General features: G+C 43.7%; 2 protein-coding genes across 3 annotated transcripts; one reads left to right on the top strand and one right to left on the bottom strand.

Moving 5' to 3' along the window:
- LOC8065009 (serine/threonine-protein kinase ATR) lies at positions 711-22436 on the top strand. Of its 2 annotated transcripts, XM_021449635.1 has the most exons (16): positions 711-1002; positions 1093-1243; positions 1906-2018; positions 2130-2464; positions 2540-2664; positions 4474-4618; positions 4689-5222; positions 5303-5378; positions 6351-6699; positions 6892-8148; positions 8232-11535; positions 11610-12173; positions 12446-13069; positions 13166-13360; positions 13481-13667; positions 21900-22436. In XM_021449635.1, exons 1-15 carry the CDS (start codon positions 846-848, stop codon positions 13646-13648), a joined length of 8097 nt encoding a protein of 2698 aa, XP_021305310.1. In that variant the 5' UTR covers positions 711-845; the 3' UTR covers positions 13649-13667; positions 21900-22436. The 2 variants fall into 2 exon arrangements, with proteins under 2 accessions (XP_021305310.1, XP_021305309.1); XM_021449634.1 differs by lacking the exon at positions 21900-22436 and having other exon boundaries at positions 13481-13698.
- LOC8065008 (anthocyanin regulatory R-S protein) lies at positions 16228-18238 on the bottom strand. The gene is made up of 4 exons (XM_002437565.2): positions 17480-18238; positions 17140-17310; positions 16882-17052; positions 16228-16721 (listed from the first exon to the last, which is right to left on the bottom strand). Exons 1-4 carry the CDS (start codon positions 18203-18205, stop codon positions 16641-16643), a joined length of 1149 nt encoding a protein of 382 aa, XP_002437610.1. The 5' UTR covers positions 18206-18238; the 3' UTR covers positions 16228-16640.

Below are 22697 nucleotides of genomic sequence, written 5' to 3'. Positions count from 1 at the left end.
TTTTGCGAGAGAACCATTATTTTTTAAAGGAGGTCTTATCTAGATCTATCAACCCTGAAACTGTATTTCTTGGATCCCAAAACATTTTAAGCGACTCAGGCCTTGTTTAGTTCCTCCCAAAACCCAAAAATTTTTCAAGATTCCCCGTTATATCGAATCTTTGGACGCATGCATGAGGCAGACGAAAACAAAACTAATTGTACAGTTTGCCTGTAAATCGCGTGACAAATTTTTTGAGTCTAGTTAGTCCATAATTAAACTCTAACTATCAAATACAAATGAAAGTGCTACAGTAGCAAAATCCAAAAAAAATTCACATCTAAACAGGGCCTCATAGAAAGTCCATACCCCTTCGTTTATGTATATGTCCCTTGCAAAAAAAACCTTCACTTTGTTTCTTGTACATGTGACCTAGACATGGAGTCTAATTATGACAGTGAACAGATTACGTATAATTATGACATGGAGTCTAATTCATATATGCATTACATCAAGTTTTGTTACAACGCATAGACATTTTATTTTTTTAGATAGAAGGATAGACACATTTTGCTAGGAAAAAGGACCCAAGTCTCTGAATTATGAATTGGGCCTACTTTGCGGCCCAATTGAGCCCACGCGTGGGAATGACGGAGAGTCGGACAGGCCGAGAAGGGAGGGGAACACACCTGGAACCTGTCTCCTACCCTTCCCCTCCACTGCCGTTCGAAATTAAGGAGGGAAAAGAGAGAAGGGGAAGGCCATCGAGGGCCCGCCGCCGCCGAGCCCTCCGACCCTCCCGCTCCGGCCCCCGCCCCCGCCCCCGCCCCCGTTCCGGTGGCGGCGGCTGCGGCGATCGCGGCGCAATGGCGACCTACATCAACGAGCTCCGCGCGCTCATCGCGTCCACCTCGACCTCCACGGAGTCCGACGGCGCCGAGTCGGGCTCCGCGCACCTCGAGGTCAAGCTCCGCGAGGTGCTCCCCAACCTCCTCCGCGACTACGTCATCCCCTCCCCCAAAGGTGCGCCCCCTTTCTCGCCCCCTCCGTCCACCTTCATCTCCCGCGGACCGCGGTTGGCCTGACCGTTGCCGTGTGGACCCGAGGTTGCAGCCGCCGGGAGGCTCAGGGAAGTCAGCGCGATCCTGAAGCTGGTCGGCTTCACGGCGCTCAAGTTCCCCGGGGTCTTCTACAACGGCCGCGCCGCCGACGTCCTCAGCGTCATCGCCCGCATCATCACGTTCCTCGCCGAGCCCAATTTCAGGCACTGCCTTCCTTCCCCTCCTTTCAGCCCCCGTTAAACCCTAGTCCAATCGCTTCATCTATTCTGGAATAGATTGCGGGTGCTATTGTGGTATGAATGTGCTTTGGTTGGAACCTCGTATGGCATGTTGTACACTGTTTTGCTAAAAAAAAAATGTACACAGATTTATCCCCATCCATACAGTTGTGCAGTGGTGTTGTATATTTGTCCATTCGGTACCAATCCAATTACTATCCAGATGTGGATGGAGCAGATACCCACTAGGAGGCCAAAGGTGCTTATAATCTCTGTGCCTAAGAGGCCAAAGGTGCAGATACCCACTAGTGATTACTGTATAGTGTGCCTGGCAACATGTGTCTTAATTTACCAGAGTAGGAGTACCAAGTTACCTGCAACTGGACATAAATTTACCTTTGGATTTCTTCTTGTGGCCTTTGTGGGTCAAAGGGAAAATGACCTAGTAGGCTAAGGACGACTTCACATGTATAGTAATAATAGTATAATGTGAACTACAAGTGTGTGTGACTGTCATCCTTGTAGTCTTTTTTTTTATAAAAAAAGTAAACTGATAAGGTAGTGCTATCTAAGTTTCACATCGGTGCACGTCACTTGCTAAACATCCACCTATTGTTTACATGTATGTTCTTTCTTCACTTTTGCAGGTTGAGCCATGATATCATATTCCAGGCAGTTTGGAATCTTCTCTCCATTCTCCGTACAGGTGACCGTGAAGCCTACAGACAATTCTTTCTAGATGCTATGGTTGCGGTAGAAGGTATGCATTTTATTCTGTTCATCTTATATTCTATAATCACAGACAATGTAGGAATATGATTAGTTAAGTCATGCAGAAAGGGCTGAAACTTGACCTTGTCCAATCCAACAGATGTGCTATATGTGGCATCATTGCATGACAGAAGTCCTAGTGGTGTGCCTCCTGGAAGATGTTTAGTTAAATGCCTCAGTGGATCCTTCTTGGATATATTAGACACACCTGGGCCTTATAGTGAGCTCCCAGCTAGTTGCCGACCTAAGAATGGACCTGGTGTGCTGGTTGATCTGACAGGCAATGCAAGATGGCGCCCATTTGCCACTTCGTTGATTAAACTAGTTAACAAGTGTCTTACAGATGGGACCTTGTATGTCGATGGGCTTGTTAACATGCCATTTGTTTCTGCTGCTTGTTCTATCCTCTGCTATGGGGATGGTTCTCTGCATAAGGTTGGTATCTCTCTTTATGAATAGCTTTAACTTTTGGTTATCCTTCAGTATCTGAAAATCAATCTGTTGCAACAGGTTTGTTTTGATTTTGCACGTATTGTTGCCACAGTAGTGACTCCTGAGATTCTTCCTCTAGAAAACATCATTTGTTCAATCACTTGCATTTTGAGCCAAGAAATTAGCGAACTCTCTGATATCAGGTATAACTATGTTCGTACTCATTGCTCCCAGTTATTGAAATTACTGCACCCAATTGAGGAGACATCAGTTGGATCTTGGACACAATACTGGGTTATCGTTATGCTGGATCTGTTTTCTTTAGCTGCTTTGCACGCGTTTTTGGTATACTATTTCTCTTTACTGTCACTGGAATGTTATTGCTTGGAACTTCTCTCTGTAAAATTATAAATGAAACAGATAGTTACCACTTTAAAGTTGCTCAGCTATGCATTTTTTTCATTTTTGTCCATCGTGTCTTTAGTTCAAGGTGGGAACAAAAATATAACTTGGATGTTTCACTATTTACTCTTTTTGAATCTGAATTGAATCTATTTTTTAACACAATGGCAGGAGCTCTGCCTTTCATTTAAGTAGAATGGAATTGACCCGGTTTATAGGGGAAAGTGGCCTGAAAACCATACAGACACACAGTTTATTAGATGGAAAACCAGCGAAAAATCCTAACCATGACAGCCCAGACAACAAACCCTACTACCCTAGGCAACACACTTACGCATAAAGGACACCCTAGTTATAACCATTTTCTGCATGAGAACTAGCCCACAACTACCATCAGTATTGTTTTGCTGTATTGGCCAACTGCGAAAAAAATTGAGCATGTGAAAGCTAGATAAATTAAAAGAAGTGATCAACATTTTTCTCTTCAACAAAGGCATGCATGCAAGTCAGCTGTTTGACTCCACGAAGGCACGAACCAGCATGTTGAGATAATTTTCCTTTCTATTATGTGCTGCATGTGCATCATTGTCCTTCCAAGTTCCAAGTTGCTTGTACCAAACCAAATTTCCTATTATTTTCTCCAGCCTTGCACTGACTCAAGTGAAGAATGTGCTGCCAACCTACATGCTAACCAGCTGCTAATTAGACTATACCTAGCAAATACTCCTTACTTTTTTTTCTTTTCAGGGCCCACATTTTTTTGGCTCATATACCAAGGAGCATGATAGCCAACAATATTGCACTTGCTTAATTCATTAAGTATACTGTATACATCCTCTCTGAAGTTTGTTTCCTGCCATGTTTACTAGTTACACAGGCAGTAAATGAAGCCGCATGTGTATGTGCATGACCGTGGATCAATTACTGCCTTTGCTCAAATAACTTGCCTCTGAACCAAAGCAGAGAACCACTAACAAACATATAACTGTACTTTAATTCCTTGGAAGATAGTTGCACTTTCTAAATTTGAACAAGCCCACAGGAAAATAAAAGGCATGCTCTAAATCTGAATGGTGGCAGTAATTGGGTGGTTTATTTGGTCATCGAAGAGAATAATTAAATTAGATCCAGACAGATGATTCATATAAGGTTCAAGGTCAAAGGAAATTGCAACTAGACATATCACTTCATCCTACCATGTGAAAATCCATACTCCATATGGTTCCAATTGTAGGTTTAACGTTTTACAGCTCTTCTTAAAATTTGTCATTCAAATTTCTCCTTTTGTTCCTATTCTGCCCATGCTAATTGGATGCTCTAAATTGCTAATCAATATATGTGTCATCATTTCCCGTACATTCTTCGTGGGGAGAGAATTAAGAATTAGGTCCCTTTGGAGGATAGGAAAACAATCCTTGTAATGAATGAGGTCTTGACTGGCAACATTCTCTGCTACACTGCTACTGTAGTTCCTGACTTCTGCCAAGGTCTAAAATGATTTATATATCAAATAGAAGTAGTAACTTATAACATAGGTTTTGGTTCCTCCTTGTTTATTGGAATCCAGAAAGCTGACACATTACCAAAACGCTTTATCTTGGTTTCTGCAGAGATGCAGATTATGACTTCTCAATGGGAGCGTGTCTTCGTGCACTGCATTCTTCATGTCCTGACTATATTGTTGAATCTACAGCTGTTGATATTGTTAATATTCTCGAAAAAGCAGTAAAGACCAGCAAAAGTGCAGAACTTCAGGTTCAAGGACCAACTTTACTTACCTAGGTTCTATGCATAGTTCCATCTACTAACCCGTACTCCTTTTCAGGTTGCACTGTGCACTGCATACAAGAGAATAGTTGAAGTTTGTTCTGTACAAGTATGGAAACCAGAAATCCTTCTGAAGTTGCTCTGCTTGCCAAAACGTTGCAGAAAACTGATTCTATGCATTCGAGCGGTTATCAGCAAATTTGGTCAAACCTTTTTTGCTCTGGATGATGGTAACAGTCAAAGCAGTCCTCAGGCAAGATCTGGAAAAATTGAGTTGCCAAAAGTTGGCCAGAAAAGAATATCACGGCATGAGGAAAGCAGTTCTGCCAAACGTCAGAAGATGACTGAATCAGGATTTTCTGCTACCACTGGATTTGAAAAGGAAGATTATGGCTATGCTTTTCTACAGTCTTTAAATTCACTGATTAATTGCCTGTCACCAGACAATCATGAGACTTATCCATTAGACCCTGAGGCTGCTATAGAAGTGATTAGTCTGCTGTGTATTTCATTATGTGTTTATCCGAAGACAAGTCTGTTTACCAGAGTTTCTAAGCAAGTCCTTTCCTGGATTTCTTGGATTCATAAACAGGTAGGCAAAAATCACTAAAACTTGCATGTTTATTGATTTAGCTTGTATTTTTTTCATCCTAAAAATTATTAATCTTGCAGACAGCCCAGAGAAACTTGCATTCATTTGACGCGCCATTGTATTTTGAAGCTCTTCATACTGTAATGCTTCTCCAATGTGAGCCTTCCACTTCTGCATGTCTTTAATTTAGCAGCACTTTGCATTTTGTGCACGTCTTGTTGGGCCTTGTGTGCTGCGATTTGCTTATGATCTGTCTTTGAGACATCAGGTTCATTTGTCTTGTAAGAGCTCTAAATATGTGCTACCACCCTCTGTCCCAAATTATAGGCCGTTTTGGCTTTTCTAGGTACATAGCTTCCTAGATATACAATATTGTCTAGATACATAATAAAAAATGTGTATCTAGAAATACCAAAACGACCTATAAATTGGAACGGAGGGAGTACTTCTTAATTTCCCTTTCATGTTGGGTAATACTTCCTAGTTTATAAAACCTTGTGTGTAGCTTAGTCTAATCCTATAAGGATCTGCTTGGCATTGTCAAATATTTGGTACGACCACTTTCGTTTTTAAATTCTTTGGCTACTTTTTCTTTAGAAAATCAAGTTGTAATCTTGTAGACAGAGATACAGTTGTGTTTAAAAATACAGAACAAATGCGTGGAATGTGAGACTAAGGACCAGGGAAGAAATAATGTGTCAAGCTCGATCTGTTTTGCCAAACTGAACAGAATGATTTGCCTGTGCTCTTTTTCCACAGCAGCGTTTATAAATAAGCACTGTACTGCTCTGAAAAGTAACCCCAAATTACCCCCATTCCCAAATCCGAATGCCTAGATAAGCTAGCTTACTTAGCATGCACCGGGAGCTGTTTGTGGTGGTCCAGATTCTACACCCTTGCAATTTTGCAGCATCATCCCTTGAACAAAGCATCTTCAAGACTGCAACATTAGGACAGTTAGGCTTGTAAAAAATGGTATACGTAAGGGATCTGTTTCTCCCTGACATCAGCTTACAAGTTTTTAAGGTTTAGGTTGTGCTTGACCTTCCTGAGTATATGGTAATCAACTTGTGCATCTCTTTATTTCAACTTTAGTAGCTAACCCTTTTTGTCTTAATGTTGGTGCAGTCAATCTTCCTGGGCACACTAAACTTCTTGAAGATGACTCACAGTTGATTGGTGATGGTACACATTTTGTTCATCCAACATATGCTAACCTCATCAGCATGTTGAAACTGATGTGGGATGTTGGTCATGCTGTCACTGAAACTAGTTCAAACTACAAGATAGAATATCTTTTGTTGCAAGTATTTGCTAAGATTGGCAATAGACTGACTTCTGGATGTGATCTTGAATTCCTTGATTTGGCTATCCGTAATGGAACTGCTGAGATTAAAAATGAGGCAATTATATCACTACCCATAATTGTGTTATATTCTGGTCCTAGGATGCTTGGAGCAATGTTTAAGAAACTGGAGTGAGTGGACTTGCTTCCCCTTTCATGATTATTGTAGATGAGATGCACTTTTCCAGTTAAAAGTTTTTTAACAAGTTATTTTGTTTGTTATCAAGTACATGTGATTCTATCCTTCAAATTTTGTTCTTAAATACATGTAGTTCCATGATTTTAGGTTGATATCTTACTATGCTGTCCCTTGTTTGCTTGCAGGTCAGTGGATGCTTTAGGACTCGAGAACACAGGGAAAAGTATTGCCTTTTCACTTGGTTTTCTATCTTGCTTAAATGGAACCACCGATCACACTGACAATGTGGGGGACCATTGCAAGCTATTCTTGGACAAGCACTATGAACAACCTGTGTCAACATTAGATCTTCTCTTGAGAGGTTTCTGTTGTCCTCAATGTGATATCATGAATAGAACTGTCCACAATGAAGAGCAAGTTTCTATAGTGGACATTGCACCATTACAGGTTGAGAATGTGGACTTCAATATCAACATGTCCAAGGCCCACACTCTCTTTTTCAAATTTCTCTACACAGGGACTTCTCAGGAATCTATAGTTTCTGTGGTTGAAGTTTTGCCACGGTTATTGAGGCATTCTAGCAGGCATCTTCTACTTGATATGAGAACTCGGTGGAATCAGTGTTTTGAATTTCTTCTGTGTCATGAAATGAAAGCTGTCAGGGAAGCATTTTCTGGTGTAGTCTACTGCTTCTTGGAAAACAGTGTTATGGATATTTTGTTTTCTGGTGGACTGGGAATGAATGGAGGGTCTAAAGAACTGTTCATGGACAAGATAAAATGTGCTTTCACCAAAGTTGAAGATTCTCAGATTCTTTTGACACTTCTGGAATCAATTGGTACTATTGTGAAAGTTAGTGATATTCATGGAGAAGTTTTCTTCTCCTCATTTGTGTTACTTATTGGCCAGCTTGATAATCATAATTCCATCATAAGGATGACTGCATTGAGATTAATTCACAGATGCTGTGCATACTGTTTCAAAGGAGGACTGGATCTCTTCCTCTTGAAGTACTCACATGCTAGAGATAATTTATATGACTATCTGTCATCTAGACTTGTGACTCATCCAGTGATAATTAAGGAATTCGCTGAGGACGTTGTAGGTATTAAGACCGTAGAGCTGATTAAGAGAATGGTTCCATCAGTTATACCAAAGCTCATTGTATCGCACCCAAACAATAACCATGCTATTTTTACTCTGCGTGAACTGGCAAGCCATCTAAACACTGAGTGGGTACCACTGATTGTAAATATGTTGCCTAAAGTTCTCTGCTTTGCTCTTTTTTATGAAGATGGGCAGCATTTACCATCAGTTCTGCAATTTTATAAGAATGAGACGGGAACTGATAGCAAAGAGATATTTGCAGCTGCTTTGCCTACACTGCTTGATGAAATTGTATGTTTTCCTGGGGAGTCTGATCAGATTGAGAATGATATAAGGTTATATTCTTTCCATTAGATGCGCAGTTCATTGTAAATGTTAGGTATATATGAACAATTTTCTAATAATATATTAATTTCAGGACAGCAAAAATCTCACCAACAATTCAGAATATTGCTAGAATTCTGACAGGCAGTGAAACTCTTCCTGAGTTTTTGAGGAATGAATTTGTTCGCCTTCTCAATAGCATTGACAAGAAGATGCTTCACTCTGATGATATGAAGCTTCAAAAGCAAGCTCTCCAGCGAATAAGGAAACTGATTGAGATGATGGGCCCTTATTTGAGTACACATACGCCAAAGATTATGGTTCTGTTGAGTTTCGCCATTGATAAGGAAGGTCTCCAGATGGGTGGTCTTGATGTCTTACATTTTTTCATAAAGCAATTGGCTGAAGTATCACCAAGTAGTATCAAATATGTTCTGTCCCAAGTTGTTGCTGCTTTCATTCCATCTCTGGAAAGGTGCAGAGGATGTCCTTCCGCGAACCTAGGTAAAATTGTTGAAATCCTAGAAGAGCTTGTTGTGAAAAACAATAGCTTGCTAAAGCAACATATACGTGAACTACCACTGTTGCCTAGCATACCGTCTTTATCGGAAGTAAACAAGGTAATACAGGAAGCTAGAGGGCTAATGACACTGCAAGATCATCTGAAGGATGCTGTCAATGGTCTTAATCACGAAAGCTTAAATGTGAGGTACATGGTAGCTTGTGAGCTGAGTAAATTATTCAAGGTCAGAAGGGAGGATATGACTACTCTTATCATTGGTGAAGATATTGCTGATTTGGATGTAATAAGCTCTTTAGTTATGGCTTTACTTAAGGGATGTGCAGAGCAATCAAGGACTGTTGTTGGCCAGAGACTGAAACTAGTTTGTGCAGACTGTCTTGGCGCACTTGGTGCTGTTGATCCTGCTAAGTTGAAGGTAAGTTCTTGTGAGCGCTTTAAGATAGAATGTTCAGATGATGATCTGATATTTGAGTTGATCCACAAGCATCTTGCAAGGGCATTCAGAGCTGCTGCTGACACTACAGTGCAAGATTCTGCTGCCTTTGCTATCCAGGAGCTACTAAAATTGGCAGGTTGCCAGTCTTCATCTAGTGAAGAATCAAATTGTTGTGAGATGAGCTACAGGGGCCAGAAGTTGTGGGACCGTTTCTCAAATTATGTCAAGGAAATCATTGCCCCATGCTTAACATCGAGGTTTCATCTTCCTAACCCAACTGATTCTGCTTTAGCCGGCCCAATATTCCGCCCAACAATGTCTTTTAGAAGGTGGATATACAACTGGATTAGAAAGTTGTCATCACATGCAACTGGATCCCGTTCTAGTATTTTTAGTGCATGTCGTTTAATTCTTCTGCACGACATGCCAACTGCAATATATCTCTTACCATACTCGGTCTTAAATGTTGTCTGTTATGGTACTCCAGAGGCTCGTCAGAGCATTACTGAGGAAATTCTGTGTGTTCTCAATGCTGCTGCTTCTGAAAATAGTGGGGCTGCTGTTCATGAAATTGCAGTGGGGCAGAGTGAGGTCTGTATTCAAGCCATCTTCACTTTACTTGATAATCTTGGGCAATGGGTTGATGACCTCAAACAGGAAATTGCTTTATCCCAGTCTAGTTATGCCACGGCTGGGAAGCATGGAGGTAAACTGAAAGATGGAACATATTCTGATCATGAACAGGATCAAATGCTGGTGCAGTGTAGCAATGTTGCTGAGTTGCTGGCTGCTATACCTAAAGTCACTCTAGCAAGGGCCTCTCTTAGATGTCAAGCTCATGCTCGTGCTCTAATGTACTTTGAATCCCATGTCCTGGAGAATTCTGGTTCCTCCAATCCAGCTGCGGAGTGTAGTGGCACCTTTTCAGACAATGACATATCTTTTCTTATGGAAATATATGGAGGATTGGATGAGCCTGATGGCCTCCTAGGTTTAGCAAATCTGAGGAAGTCATCGAGCCTACAGGATCAGCTTATCATTAATGAGAAAGCTGGAAACTGGGCTGAAGTCCTAACCTTATGTGAACAGGCCTTGCAAATGGAACCTACCTCTGTTCATAGACAATCCGATGTTCTTAATTGTTTGCTAAACATGTGCCACCTTCAAGGCATGATCGCCCATGTGGACGGTTTGGTTTGCAGTATACCCCAGTATAAGAAAACTTGGTGCATGCATGGAGTGCAAGCAGCGTGGCGATTAGGGAGATGGGATCTCATGGATTCATACCTGACTGGGACAGACAAGGGTCTGGTGTTCAGCAGTTCTGAGAATAATGCTTCTTTTGACATGGATCTTGCTAAGATATTCAAGGCCATGATGATTAAAGATCAGTTTCTGGTTGCTGAAAAAATTGCCCAGTCCAAGCAAGCATTGCTTGTACCTCTGGCTGCGGCAGGCATGGACTCATATATGCGTGCATATCCTTATGTTGTCAAGCTCCATATGTTGCGTGAGTTGGAAGACTTCAATTCCCTGTTGGGAGATGAGTCATTTATTGATAAGTCATTTTGTGCAAACGATCCAAACTTTCAGAAGTTAACAAAGGATTGGGAGAACCGTCTGAGATGCACACAGCCATCACTATGGACAAGAGAACCTTTACTTGCTCTTCGAAGGGTGGTTTTTAGTCAGAGTCATATGAATGTTCAGGTTGGGAACTGCTGGCTTCAGTATGCTAAGCTCTGCCGTTTGGCTGGTCACAATGAGACAGCCCACCTTGCAATACTAGAAGCAGATGCCTCAGGTGCCCCCAATGCTCACATGGAGAAGGCAAAGTATCTCTGGAATATACGGAAGTTTGATAGCGCTATAGCTGAACTTCAGCAAACGCTTATCAACATGCCAGCGGAAGTTTTGGGAAACGCCGTTGTTTCATCTCTTTGTAGCCTCTCTCTTGCTTTGCCAAATGCACCTATCTCTGCAACACAAGCATCGAAAGAGAATCCAGATGTGTCTAAAACCCTGCTTCTCTATACTAGATGGATTCACAATACAGGGCAAAAACAGAGTGCGGATATCAAATCTCTCTATTCTAGAGTAACAGAATTGCGGCCCAAGTGGGAAAAAGGTTTTTTCTGCATGGCAAAGTTTTTTGATGATTTGCTTGTTGATGCTAGGAAAAGGCAAGAAGATAAGTTTGCTTGTAAAGTTGGACCAGTCCCTTCTAGCTCTGCAAGCAGGGCAATTGAAGAAAAAGAGAAGCCTTGGTGTGAATTTCTTCCAGGAGTGCTACTATGTTATGGAAAAGCACTTCACAGGGGACATAAGAATCTTTTTCAAGCACTGCCTCGAATGCTTACTCTTTGGTTTGAATTTGGAAGCATATATGTCCGAAATGAATCTTCCTCCAATCAACGAATGAAAGAGATTAATGCAAATGTAAATCGATTGCACATCCTTTTCATATTAATTTTTTTTCATTCTGCATAAGAAACTTAATCAGCCCATTGCAGGTTTTAGGCCTCATACGTGGGTGTTTGAAGGATCTACCAACATATCAGTGGCTTACTGTGCTGTCTCAGTTGATCTCCCGCATCTGTCACCAAAATGCTGATGTTGTCAAAATGGTCAAATGCATCATCACATCGATTTTACGGGAATACCCTCAACAAGCTCTTTGGATGATGGCTGCAGTGTCTAATTCCACTGTTCTGGCAAGACGAGATGCTGCTGCAGAAATATTGCAGTCAGCAAAGAAAGGATGTCGGCGTGCGAGTAATGCACTCTTCAGTCAATTTACTAATCTTATAGGCCATCTTATTAGGCTCTGCTCTCATCCAGGGCAACCAAGGGCAAAAACAATAAACATCTCAACTGAGTTCAGTGCCTTGAAAAGAATGATGCCACTAGGAATTATCTTACCTGTCCAGCAAGCTTTAACTGTGACTCTGCCATCATATGATTCAAATATGTCGGATCAATCTGGTTTTCACCCCTTCTCAGTCTCTCAACATCCCACTATAGCTGGAATAGCTGATGAAGCAGAAATTCTCAACTCCCTTCAGAAACCAAAGAAGGTACGTTGAGTATTGCCTTGCTTGATTACTGGATTATTAGTATGAAGAGCAACTGTTTAGGCTAACTAAATTTCACATCAAAAGACATTCTAAATTTTGTTAGATGGTGAATATTTCTAGAGTGTTGTACAAATCATTGTTGAATTTGATATCGAAGTTAAAAGGCTGTTCGACACTTGTACAACTTTGTTAGTATCAGAGTTAGCTATAGTCCTGTAGCTATACTTCACTAGGCTGGTTGCAACTCACCAGCTTATCAATTTGAACTTCAGGTTGTTTTCCTTGGAAGTGATGGAGTTGAACGTCCATTTCTTTGCAAACCTAAGGATGATCTTAGGAAAGACTCACGCATGATGGAGTTCAATGCAATGATCAACCGTCTCCTCTCCAAGGTCCCTGAGAGCCGCAGGAGAAAGCTCTATATCAGAACCTTTGCAGTTGTACCACTTACCGAAGATTGTGGAATGGTAGAATGGGTGCCCAATACTCGTGGTCTTCGGCATATTCTTCAGGACATCTACATAACTCTTGGGAAGTTTGATAGGGCGAAAACAAATTCACAAATCAAGAAGATATATGACACATGCCATGGGAAAATGCCTGACGATGTGATGCTGAAGACCAGAATCCTTCCAATGTTTCCCCCAGTTTTCCACAAATGGTTCTTGACAACATTCTCTGAACCAGCTGCATGGTTTCGTGCTAGAGTGGCATATGCACATACCACGGCAGTGTGGTCGATGGTTGGGCACATTGTGGGGCTGGGCGACAGGCATGGTGAAAACATCCTCTTCGATTCGACAACCGGGGACTGTGTGCACGTGGATTTTAGCTGCCTGTTTGATAGGGGCTTGCTACTGGACAAGCCTGAGGTGGTGCCGTTTAGGCTTACACAGGTAAGTAGCGAGAGCATGTCTTGGTTAGCTTTCGTGCCTTTCAAGCCTTGTGGATATCTGACCTATAACATGGTTTTTGCTGAACTTCAACTGCAGAACATGATCGATGGCTTGGGCATCACTGGGTATGAAGGCGTATTTTTAAAGGTGTGTGAAATCACTCTATCTGTTCTCAGGACCCACAAGGAGACCCTCATGACTGTCCTTGAGACCTTCATCCATGATCCACTCGTCGAGTGGACCAAACTTAACAAGTCTAGTGGAGGTGAAGTCCAGAACCCACACGCACAGGTATGATGCATATGCAGCAAGGGCACTGCGCGCGCGCTTGACATGTCTAAGAAGTAGTAACCACCATTACACCGGTAGAATTCCGATGTGTCTCTTATTGTTTACAATCCAATCTTCCAGAGGGCCATCACCAACATCAAAGCAAGGCTCCAGGGAGTTCTGGTGGGTGTCAAAGCCAGCCCTTCCCTGCCGCTATCTGTGGAAGGCCAAGCGCGGCGGCTGATCGCTGAAGCGGTCTCCCTCAACAACCTCGGCAAAATGTACATCTGGTGGATGCCATGGTTCTAAAAGTTGTATATAATAACAGGTCGTCCTCTCTATCTCCCCCCCCCCCCCCCCCCCCCCCTTGCCAATTATGTAGCAGTATATGTATATATATGCATTGGTGGACAGAAACTTTGGGCAGAAAGTGGCGACCCTTCAGTTTATAGCCCCCCAACCATACCTGCCCTACGCCCCTATTGCTGCTGCTGTACCTAGCATACCAATGCTTCTTTCATCTACTAGTACTACTTCAACTACAACATATCTCTGGCCTCTTGGGGTAGCACTTATAGCAGTAAAAAATCGTAGTGTTGGTCCATTGGCACTGGAATTGAAACGAATGGTGGTGCTGTGAGTGTGAGGTTAACCGTGCGAAGCACAGGCAAGAGGCAATGCAAGTAGCGACGCCATGGGCCATGAAATGGGAAGGCACATGGCAAGACAAGCAAGCAATCATGACTGCAGTTATTAATAGGATCAGTATTTAAGGTCCAGCCCAGCTAGTTATCTGGGTCCGGCCCAGTTGGGTGTTCCCTATACACCCACACTCCACCAGCACATGGCCGGCAATGGCGTGGCGTGGTGTGGTGCTGCGCTGAAGAGAAGACAGACAGACGCTGGGAACCATGACCATCCATCGAGCCCTACTGGACTAGCACCGGTGGTGATGGAGATGATGGGGCTCGTGGACGGACTAATATAAGCACGCTGTATATTTATGTATGGTTAATGATGATGACTGATATCGTAATCATTGCGGCCGACGATCGGCGACGCCCATCGGATGCCATGGAGGGCGCCCGCCTCGCGCGGCAACTCTACAGTGCAGTTGCAGCGCCGAGGTGATCAGATGAACGTGATCGGCCGGCCATGGCCATGCTTGTCGCCTCGCCGGCACGTTGCCACCTCTGACCTCGTCGTGCTGTGCTGTGCTGTGCTGTGCTGCTGGCGCTCCCACACAAGACAATACTCCACTGTTGGCAAACTATAGTGACACGCCTGCCAGTCTCAAGTCCCAGGCTGAGGCTGCTGCTGCTGCCAACACCCATGACCCACCGTACCTACGCGTCCCCATCACATCTCGACCGGTTCAGGTTCGAGTCATTTTTTTTCTTTTCTTAATTAATTACTTGCGCAAGCCTGTGTCATTCTTTTACTTCCTTATTAATATTATTATATAAACTCCATTCATCTTTGTCCTGATGGCAACTCATTCCATCTACCACTAGTATTATACTATGATGATACTCCTATACATTAGCAGTCTTGTTTGTATTAGATAAGATATTGCGATTACGGAAAGCAAAGCAAAAGGCGTCTGGCCTGGGACTTGGACAAGAAAAGTACAAACTTTGGAGTCTAGATTGAGCACCTTTACAAGGTTCAGTGGACGACGATATCCGTCCACAGGACATGTGGGGGGTTGTTCATTCCTCGCAGCATTAGCAATCAGTTAGCTGAAGATGCGGTTGGCTGCTTTATTAGGATTTAGGATAGGCCCATTACAAATTCGGTCATGATGCTTTATTTTCCTAATGAATCTATTTGAATATACAAATGTTAACCATTTGTTATAACTCTAGTTAAATTAAAAATTATTTGTCTCCTAGAGAAGTCAGAATTTCATTAAGTATGACGGTAGCGGTAAGGAATATATTGAACTGTTAGCTGATAAGAAGAAAAAAAACAAACGGGTTGGGCAGACAAACGGCTGGACACCGTCAAATTGTCTGCGTAGCAGTAGGAGTGTACTCCGTATACAGTACAAAACTACTACTAGGGTGTCAAATACGTCCATGAATGACGCTTTCCCTGCCGGCATCCTCTTCTCTCTCCTGCAAAGGAGCGAGTGGCCGGCTAGTCAGCTTTGTCATGGTCCCCAGCCCAAGCCCCCGCAGTCGCCGTGCAGAGCGCCAAGAGATACGACAAGGGCCACTGATCTGCTTCCGTGGTGAAATCTTTTACCACCCTTAGAAAACGGAGTCATGCATGGACCACGGTCATGGAGCCAAACCAACGGGAGCAGCAAGCAAGACGGGAGATTGCGAAAGCGACCCTCCATGCCATTGCCATGCTTGGACTTGGATTGGACACACAGAGGAGAGGAGAGGGCCCCAAGATCAACGACAAGCAACAAAGTTTGGAGCCTCCGCGATAGCGATCATTACAGATGCTGCTGCTGCTGCTGCTGATGATGATGATGAACAGATGAAGCATGGAATGGATGGAACGGGGTTTTCCTCTTCCGCTCCGCTCCCTCCTCTGGATTTATTAGGCGGCCGGAACTCTAGTGCTTGGTAGTACTTGTTGTATCAGAATGTGACAGCAAGCGAAAAGAAGACGAGCAGAATTTTGTGGTGCCAGACACTCTAGCGCCTCATTGCTTCTTGTCTGTTCTAATTCTATTTCTTTGCTTCATTGGTTGGTTGCAGTGTCCGTCCGTCCACCGGCAATGGTGAATTGGCAATGCATACAGAATTACAGATACAGATCATAAGCTGGACTGAACATTTCAGCAACACACATGTTGTTCCTTCCTTCCTTGATATACCTCCACAAATACAACCATGAACGAACGAACACAACAAAACAGAGGAGCTAAATGAAGAACATTATATATAGATATAGATATAGTATATCCAGAAAGACAAGGAATCGCGAAAGGCATTCTGATCAATCATTAGAAGAAAGGCAGCGAGCTTTGCTCTTGTTAATTAAATATAGGAGAAAGATTCAGCAGCACAGGGCAACCTTTGCATCCTGCACGATGCTAGGACGGACGGACGACACACACTGCTAACATGGATAGATGGATTCTGGGTTATGATGGGGAGATGGATTGCAAAAAGGCCTCCCAAATCTTTGCCGGCCTCTGCCTTGCCTGCCTTTTCCGCTACTGGACCTGAACTCATACTACTAAACTGCTGCTCCTTGCTACTAGCGCTGCTTAAGCTTTAATTTATTGCTGCCTCCTGCTCCTCCTCTTCTTCTTCCTCCTCCAGCCACGCCATGCCCTCTACAAGCAGCGTCCGCTATAGCCAGCGTTATTGAACAGCTCCTGCTTTATCGCCTCCGCGCTGATCATGTCCCTCTGCATCTGCGTTATTGTTATCAGTGAGAAATTGTCAGCGTTTCTTTACCTCCAGCAACCATTCATCAAGAAGCAAACTTGCTGCATTGCATTGCATTGCATCCAATTTGAGACGACTGAGTATGTATGGCAGCGAACCAATGGAAGGTGGGGCAGTGGTCACTACCTCGGAGCAGGATGCGTGCATGCCGAAGTCGTTGAAGCAGCTGATGACGCACTGCTGGATGTCGAGCCCTAGCGTGTCCAGCGTGCTCACCGTGGACAGCAGCAGCCCCGGCTTGGCGGCGCAGTAGATCTCCACCCGGGTGTCGCCGCCCTCCTTCCGCTCCACGTCGAACTGCACCAGGCCATCACGTAGCAGCAGCAGCATCTCAGCCCTCACATTTCCCCCAATCGCAGCAGCAACAGCAGCTTCTTCACGTACCTTGGGGATGTTCCTGGCCACCATCTCGATGGGGTTGAGCTCCCGGCAGACGCTGAGCATGCCCGGCGCCTCCTGCTGCTGCTCCTCGATCTCCTCCTGCAGCAGCTTGATCCTCTCCAGCAGCTCCTTCATGTAGTCGATCGTGTCGCCCAGGATCGACGTCCGGTCCATCTGCGCACAACGACGCGCATTTCATTTATCATCAGCCCAGCCGCCGTATATTAGATTGTTTGTCTGTTCTTGCTTGCTGCAAATGTCCTTTCTTGGCCGAGGGGGACAAGCACCAAGGAAAAGGAGAGATTTTTTTTTTTGTTTTGTTTTGCTTCTCCTCAGTTCTCACCTTGCTGATCTTGGGCACGACGGAGCGCAGCATGGAGAGGCGGTCGTTGAGGCGCTTGCGGCGGCGGCGCTCGGCCATCAGGTTCTTGGACGGCATCCCCTCGACCCTCTTCTTCTTGGACGCCGGGGCTGGCGTCGGCGCGGCGCCGAGGCCGGGGCCGGGGCCGAACGCGCCGCCGCTCTCCGCCAGGACGGGCTCCACCTTGCAGACCTCGAGGCCCGCGGCGGCGCCGCCGACGCCGACGCCGTCCGCCGCCGCCGCCTTGGGCTCGACGACGTCAAGGAACCCCATCTCGCCGCCGTAGTCGCCTGCATTGGGTCCACCGAACGCCGCGGCGGCGCCGTAGACCTCGCTGAGGCAGTCGAAGCCGGGCGCCGCCGTCGGCTGCGGCTGTGGCTGCGCGTAGGAGGCGGTGAAGGTGGGGAGGACGCTGACAGTGGGCACCTGGTGCTGGCGGTCCTGGAAGGAGCAGTCCATGGCGGCCGCCGGGGAGAAGAAGTCCCCCATGGCATTGCAGTCCCAGGTTGCGTCCCTCCGCAGGGAGAGGATCTCCTCCAGGAAGGCCTGCTCGTCCAGCTCCATCGCCGCCGCCTTCTCCTCGAAGCCGAAGAAGGCGAGAGGGTAAGCACAGAAAGAGGTGGTGGTGGCTGCTATGTCTTGTGAGGAGGAGGAGGGAGGTGTGGTGGTGGTGAGAGGGAGAGGGAGAGTGGAAGATGCCAATGCCATGGGTGAGGGAGAGGGTGAGGGGAGGGGGATTAATATATGGGGAATGGAAGGGGGACAATTATTCCCTATGATAAATGGTGAACAGTGGCCATTAAGGTAGGTTTGAGTTGATGAGGGCTTCCATGTCATTAGGGAAGAGGGGAGGAGCTACTAGTGTTGATTTGATGGGATTTTATTGGATTGGAATGGAAAGAAAAAGAATCATGCTGCTGCGGCTGCCTTCTCAGTTCTCACTACACTACTTTTCTCACTACACTACTTGATGCTTTTGCTTGTGTTGTGTTAGTATCACATCCCCCCATTCATTCATCCACTTGTTTGTCTGTCTAATTAATCCCTGGATTTTGCTGTTGAGGATTAAGTGTGGTCTCTGTACTGCTAGCAGCAGTAGAATGCAGAGAGGCCCCCAATCTGGTTTTTGTTGTATTGTGACTTGTGAACCCTAGGGCAGAATAACAGTGATAGGCTCCAGGATTCGTCCTGTTGGGTAAAAAGCTCTGTCTTGTGATCCCGTCAGTTGTGTGTACTAATGCCGATGCCTAGAGTACTGCTAGTACTATTGAGTAATTAGTGTCATCTATGCATAATAGGCAAAGAGGTACTATGATGACTGATGCGTCTCTGCTGGACATATATAAATAAATGTATGCTAATTGCTGCCAGCAGCATCGAGAATGTACATCATCCTGTGTGTGATTCACTTCTTACATTAGAAAAATAAAACAACGGTGCAGATAATACCGTGTTTTTCTTTTCATGATATATCACCATCGTGTAGCGAATGTATGATAGGTGTACAACTCATGAAGCCATGAGTACTCACTGAATTGGAGCTAAACTTGTGAACAACCTGCTCATCCGCCCAGAAAGAATGAAAGATAATGGCACTTTTGTTAACTTCCAGTAGCATCATGAAGCTAGGAATGGCAGTTAACAAAAGTGAAGACTCTGCTGCAGATACACTAAAGGGAAAGAGTTTAGTACTAAACAACTAAACAAGGAGAAGTCAGGAGCAGCAAGCAAGGGTCCAAAACCATCTTTCTGGACGCCATGGGGCACAGACTTTGAAAGGCTCAACACTCATGACTCTTCAGGCAGAGGGGCATTCAGAGGCAGGACAGGACACACACAGAAACTCTTGGCCACACCCACACCCACACTGTAGAAACTTTGGTGAGTGTGGAGTTCCTCCTCTTCCTCCTCATTGTCATGCCAGTTGATTGAATGAAATGAATGGATTGATTTCTGTGACGAACATTTTCTTAATCACTACTACTAGGAGCAGTATTGATTGATAGTCTGTCCAATAGTACTACAATACCACTGTTTTGGAGTATTCTGTACTGTATAAAAGTATATTGTATGTACACTCTTGCAACTATGCATGTTACATGCTCCTACATACATACATACATACATACTGCCATATGGGGTTAGATTCTCTACGGTGTGTAGAGCATTAGTCTATATAGTACTGTGCAAGGAATACTAGTACAGTTTTACATAATGCTCTGGTTCTAAATTGCAAGGAGAGGATATCTGAATGTGACCAAATCTTTACTCCTCTCGAAAAAAATGCCTAGTTGAGAGGGGAGAATGATTAGGCTTGAGGTAAGATCAAATCAAATCAAGCCCCCTCGGCCTCAGAAGATCCCGTGGGGGTGGTGGGTCCCGCAGGTTTGACCCACAAATGCGAAAACGGCTTTGGAGGGCAGCGGCCGTGTCAGTTTCCCTGCTCATCTCCTGCATTTGCATGCAGGCGGGTGGGCCCCAAATGGCCCCGCGCGTTAGGGTCCCACGTGTCCTCTCTATCTCATGGGCCATGGGCCATGGGCCTTTCTGAGTTGGGGGGTACACCTGTGATTCTGTCCATGTGTGCTCTCACTGCTGTGCTGAGGGATCAGCATGAATTGCCCTCACCTCGTGAGCATCAAGCAAACTGTTTATGATTCAACATAAGCTCGGATTATATTAAATAACAATAAAAAATATAATCTACTCTCTCGGTTCTAAATTATAAGATTTATTAGTTTAGTTTAATGGCATGTCATTTTTTTTCTAGCTGTAACTATGGTTATAGAAAAGTACTATAAGAACTAAAACCTTAAATTAGTGTAATTAAGTTTTTCCTGGGAGCTACTACTTTGACCAAGTTTCTATAAACATGTATAAGTATGATAGTGTTAGAAGTTTTGTTTTAGTATGTTAAGTAATGTATTAATTGATATACATATAGCATGACATTACTTAGATACTTTTACTCAGTTTTATCATTTAAAATTAAGGTGAATTGATAATAATATGAATAAGTCATATCAAGTTTATACAAACTTCATTAAAAACTTGTCAAAATCAATATATGGGCTTTACTTTTTACAGCCTGTTATTATAAATCTCATGTGGAATCTGATAGGATCGTATCCTTTGATCGTGATCTTATGATCATGTGACTTGTGAGGCAACAAAAAGATCCCTGACTAGAATCACGATCCTGCAGGTGACCTTGCTGTACCAAATCTCTGCACGCAGTAGCTTTCATGAGCTCGTGTGCAACAGGCACCTGCTGCAACGACAGTACTTCTTCCACATGCATGTCACCATATTATACATACATGTATATATATATATATACATCTGACATGTATAGTATTTATTTGGTGTCTCCTGTAAGTTGATCAGGATGCATGATGTGTTCCTCAAAACCCCTGCTAACAAGTAATCAGATCGACCCACACCCAATAATTTGATGAATGAAACAAGCATCAAGTTGACATGCATCATGGCTGTGGGTTTTCAACTTCAACAACGCATGCGTGCGTGTTGTGGCAACTGGCAACGATAGATACCATGACAGGTCGTTTTTGATGAGCAATAATAGTGGCTAGCTAATACGACTTGTCAGGCTCAATTTGCATGCATATGCATGGGGAAGGAGCTACGTACAGGTGGCATGTGCATGTTTGATGTTTCCTGCTCACCTCTTCAACAGACATGAGTGCACGCTGTGCATCAGCAGAGAGTACAGTATATGCAGCTACTATAGTACTGTTACTGTGCTCTCTACCACATTGCATGATATAATATATATGCAAAAAAAAATGTTTTTGTTTACGGTGAAAGATCCTGCCTCCGATCCCTCAAACAAGTGCAATTCCCATTCTTCAAAGTTAGAAACAGTTTTAAGTTAAGCAAATTTGTAAGAGAACTATTAAATAATATTTTCTATTAATAAATCTATTTAAAGACGTGAATGTTAATACTAGTTAGTTCATTTTAAGAAAATTAGGCTTGTTTTAAACATAGAATTGCACTTGTTTTTGAACGGAGCTGATCTAGTGGACGTTGACCAGCCATGCATGCATTATTTCTGGTCGGCCTGTCAGTCTCGTTTGTGTCCTTTAACTAGAAAAAAAAACATCCAGTTTTTATGGTCCCCTGGCAGGTCATGATGAGAAGAAAGTGCCAGCTAGGCCTTGTTTAGTTCCGAAAAGTGAAAAGTTTTCGCTACTGTAGTATTTTCGTTTGTTTGTGACAAATATTATCCAATCATGGACTAACTAGGATCAAAAGATTCGTCTCGTAATTTACAGCTAAACTGTGTAATTAGTTTTTGTTTTCATCTATATTTAATGTTTCATGCATGTGCGACAAGATTTGATGTGACGGAGAATCTTGAAATTTTTTTGGTTTTCAGGGTGAACTAAACAAGATCCTAGCAGCATAGCAGGCAGACTGAAGAAACGGACGAATGGAGACTTCTCATACTATACTCCAATAACGTTTTCAGAGGATACATCAATTAACAAATTTTAATAAACGGACTGTCAAGTCTTCACGAAGAATTTAATGGCACTAATTTGAGGGAATTGCACAGGTAGGAGAAGCTGAATTTTTTTTAAAAAAAAAACTCATAAGTGACCCTCGCTTCTCCTATCCTACCTGTGCTTCGACAACAGTATTTAGGCCCAACTCGTGGTTTCTGACTCCTGAGGATGAAGTTGCCAAAGGCATTGTTGGTCTCAAAAGCGCTATGACCGAAAATACTGATCGTTGATTTATCGTAAGAAAAATATATTTTTGGCTAACAGAAAAGTATGACCGATAAAACAAGTAACTATATGGGCTTTTTCTCAGCTGGATTCACTATGGTTCACACACGGATCTATAACATTATGAGGCGTTTGGTTGGTAGAGAGGTGATGTTGTTCGTTGAGTCGCTGGTAAAGCGCTACCAAACACAGGGACTCGTCAGATGTTCGATGGCGATATCGTTTGTTTCTGGATCCTTTGGACCTGTGTTGTATTTTGGTGTCTTATTATTATAGCGTGCCTTCCTTGTCCACGCTTTCCAAGACTACTGCGCTGAAACTTATCTGATGTAATAAATGTGTTACTAGCCTCCTGGGACTAGTATTGTATCACATTTGAGTTCCTGGTTTACCAGGGGCGCTTCAGGTGGTATTAGAGCCGTAGTTGGCTGTAGGACGCGACC

Source organism: Sorghum bicolor, chromosome 10, assembly GCF_000003195.3.
Source record: "Sorghum bicolor cultivar BTx623 chromosome 10, Sorghum_bicolor_NCBIv3, whole genome shotgun sequence".
NCBI classification, from domain to species: Eukaryota; Viridiplantae; Streptophyta; class Magnoliopsida; order Poales; family Poaceae; genus Sorghum; species Sorghum bicolor.
The sequence above is the reverse complement of the archived record's forward strand: the minus strand, read 5'-3'. Positions and strand labels throughout refer to the sequence as shown.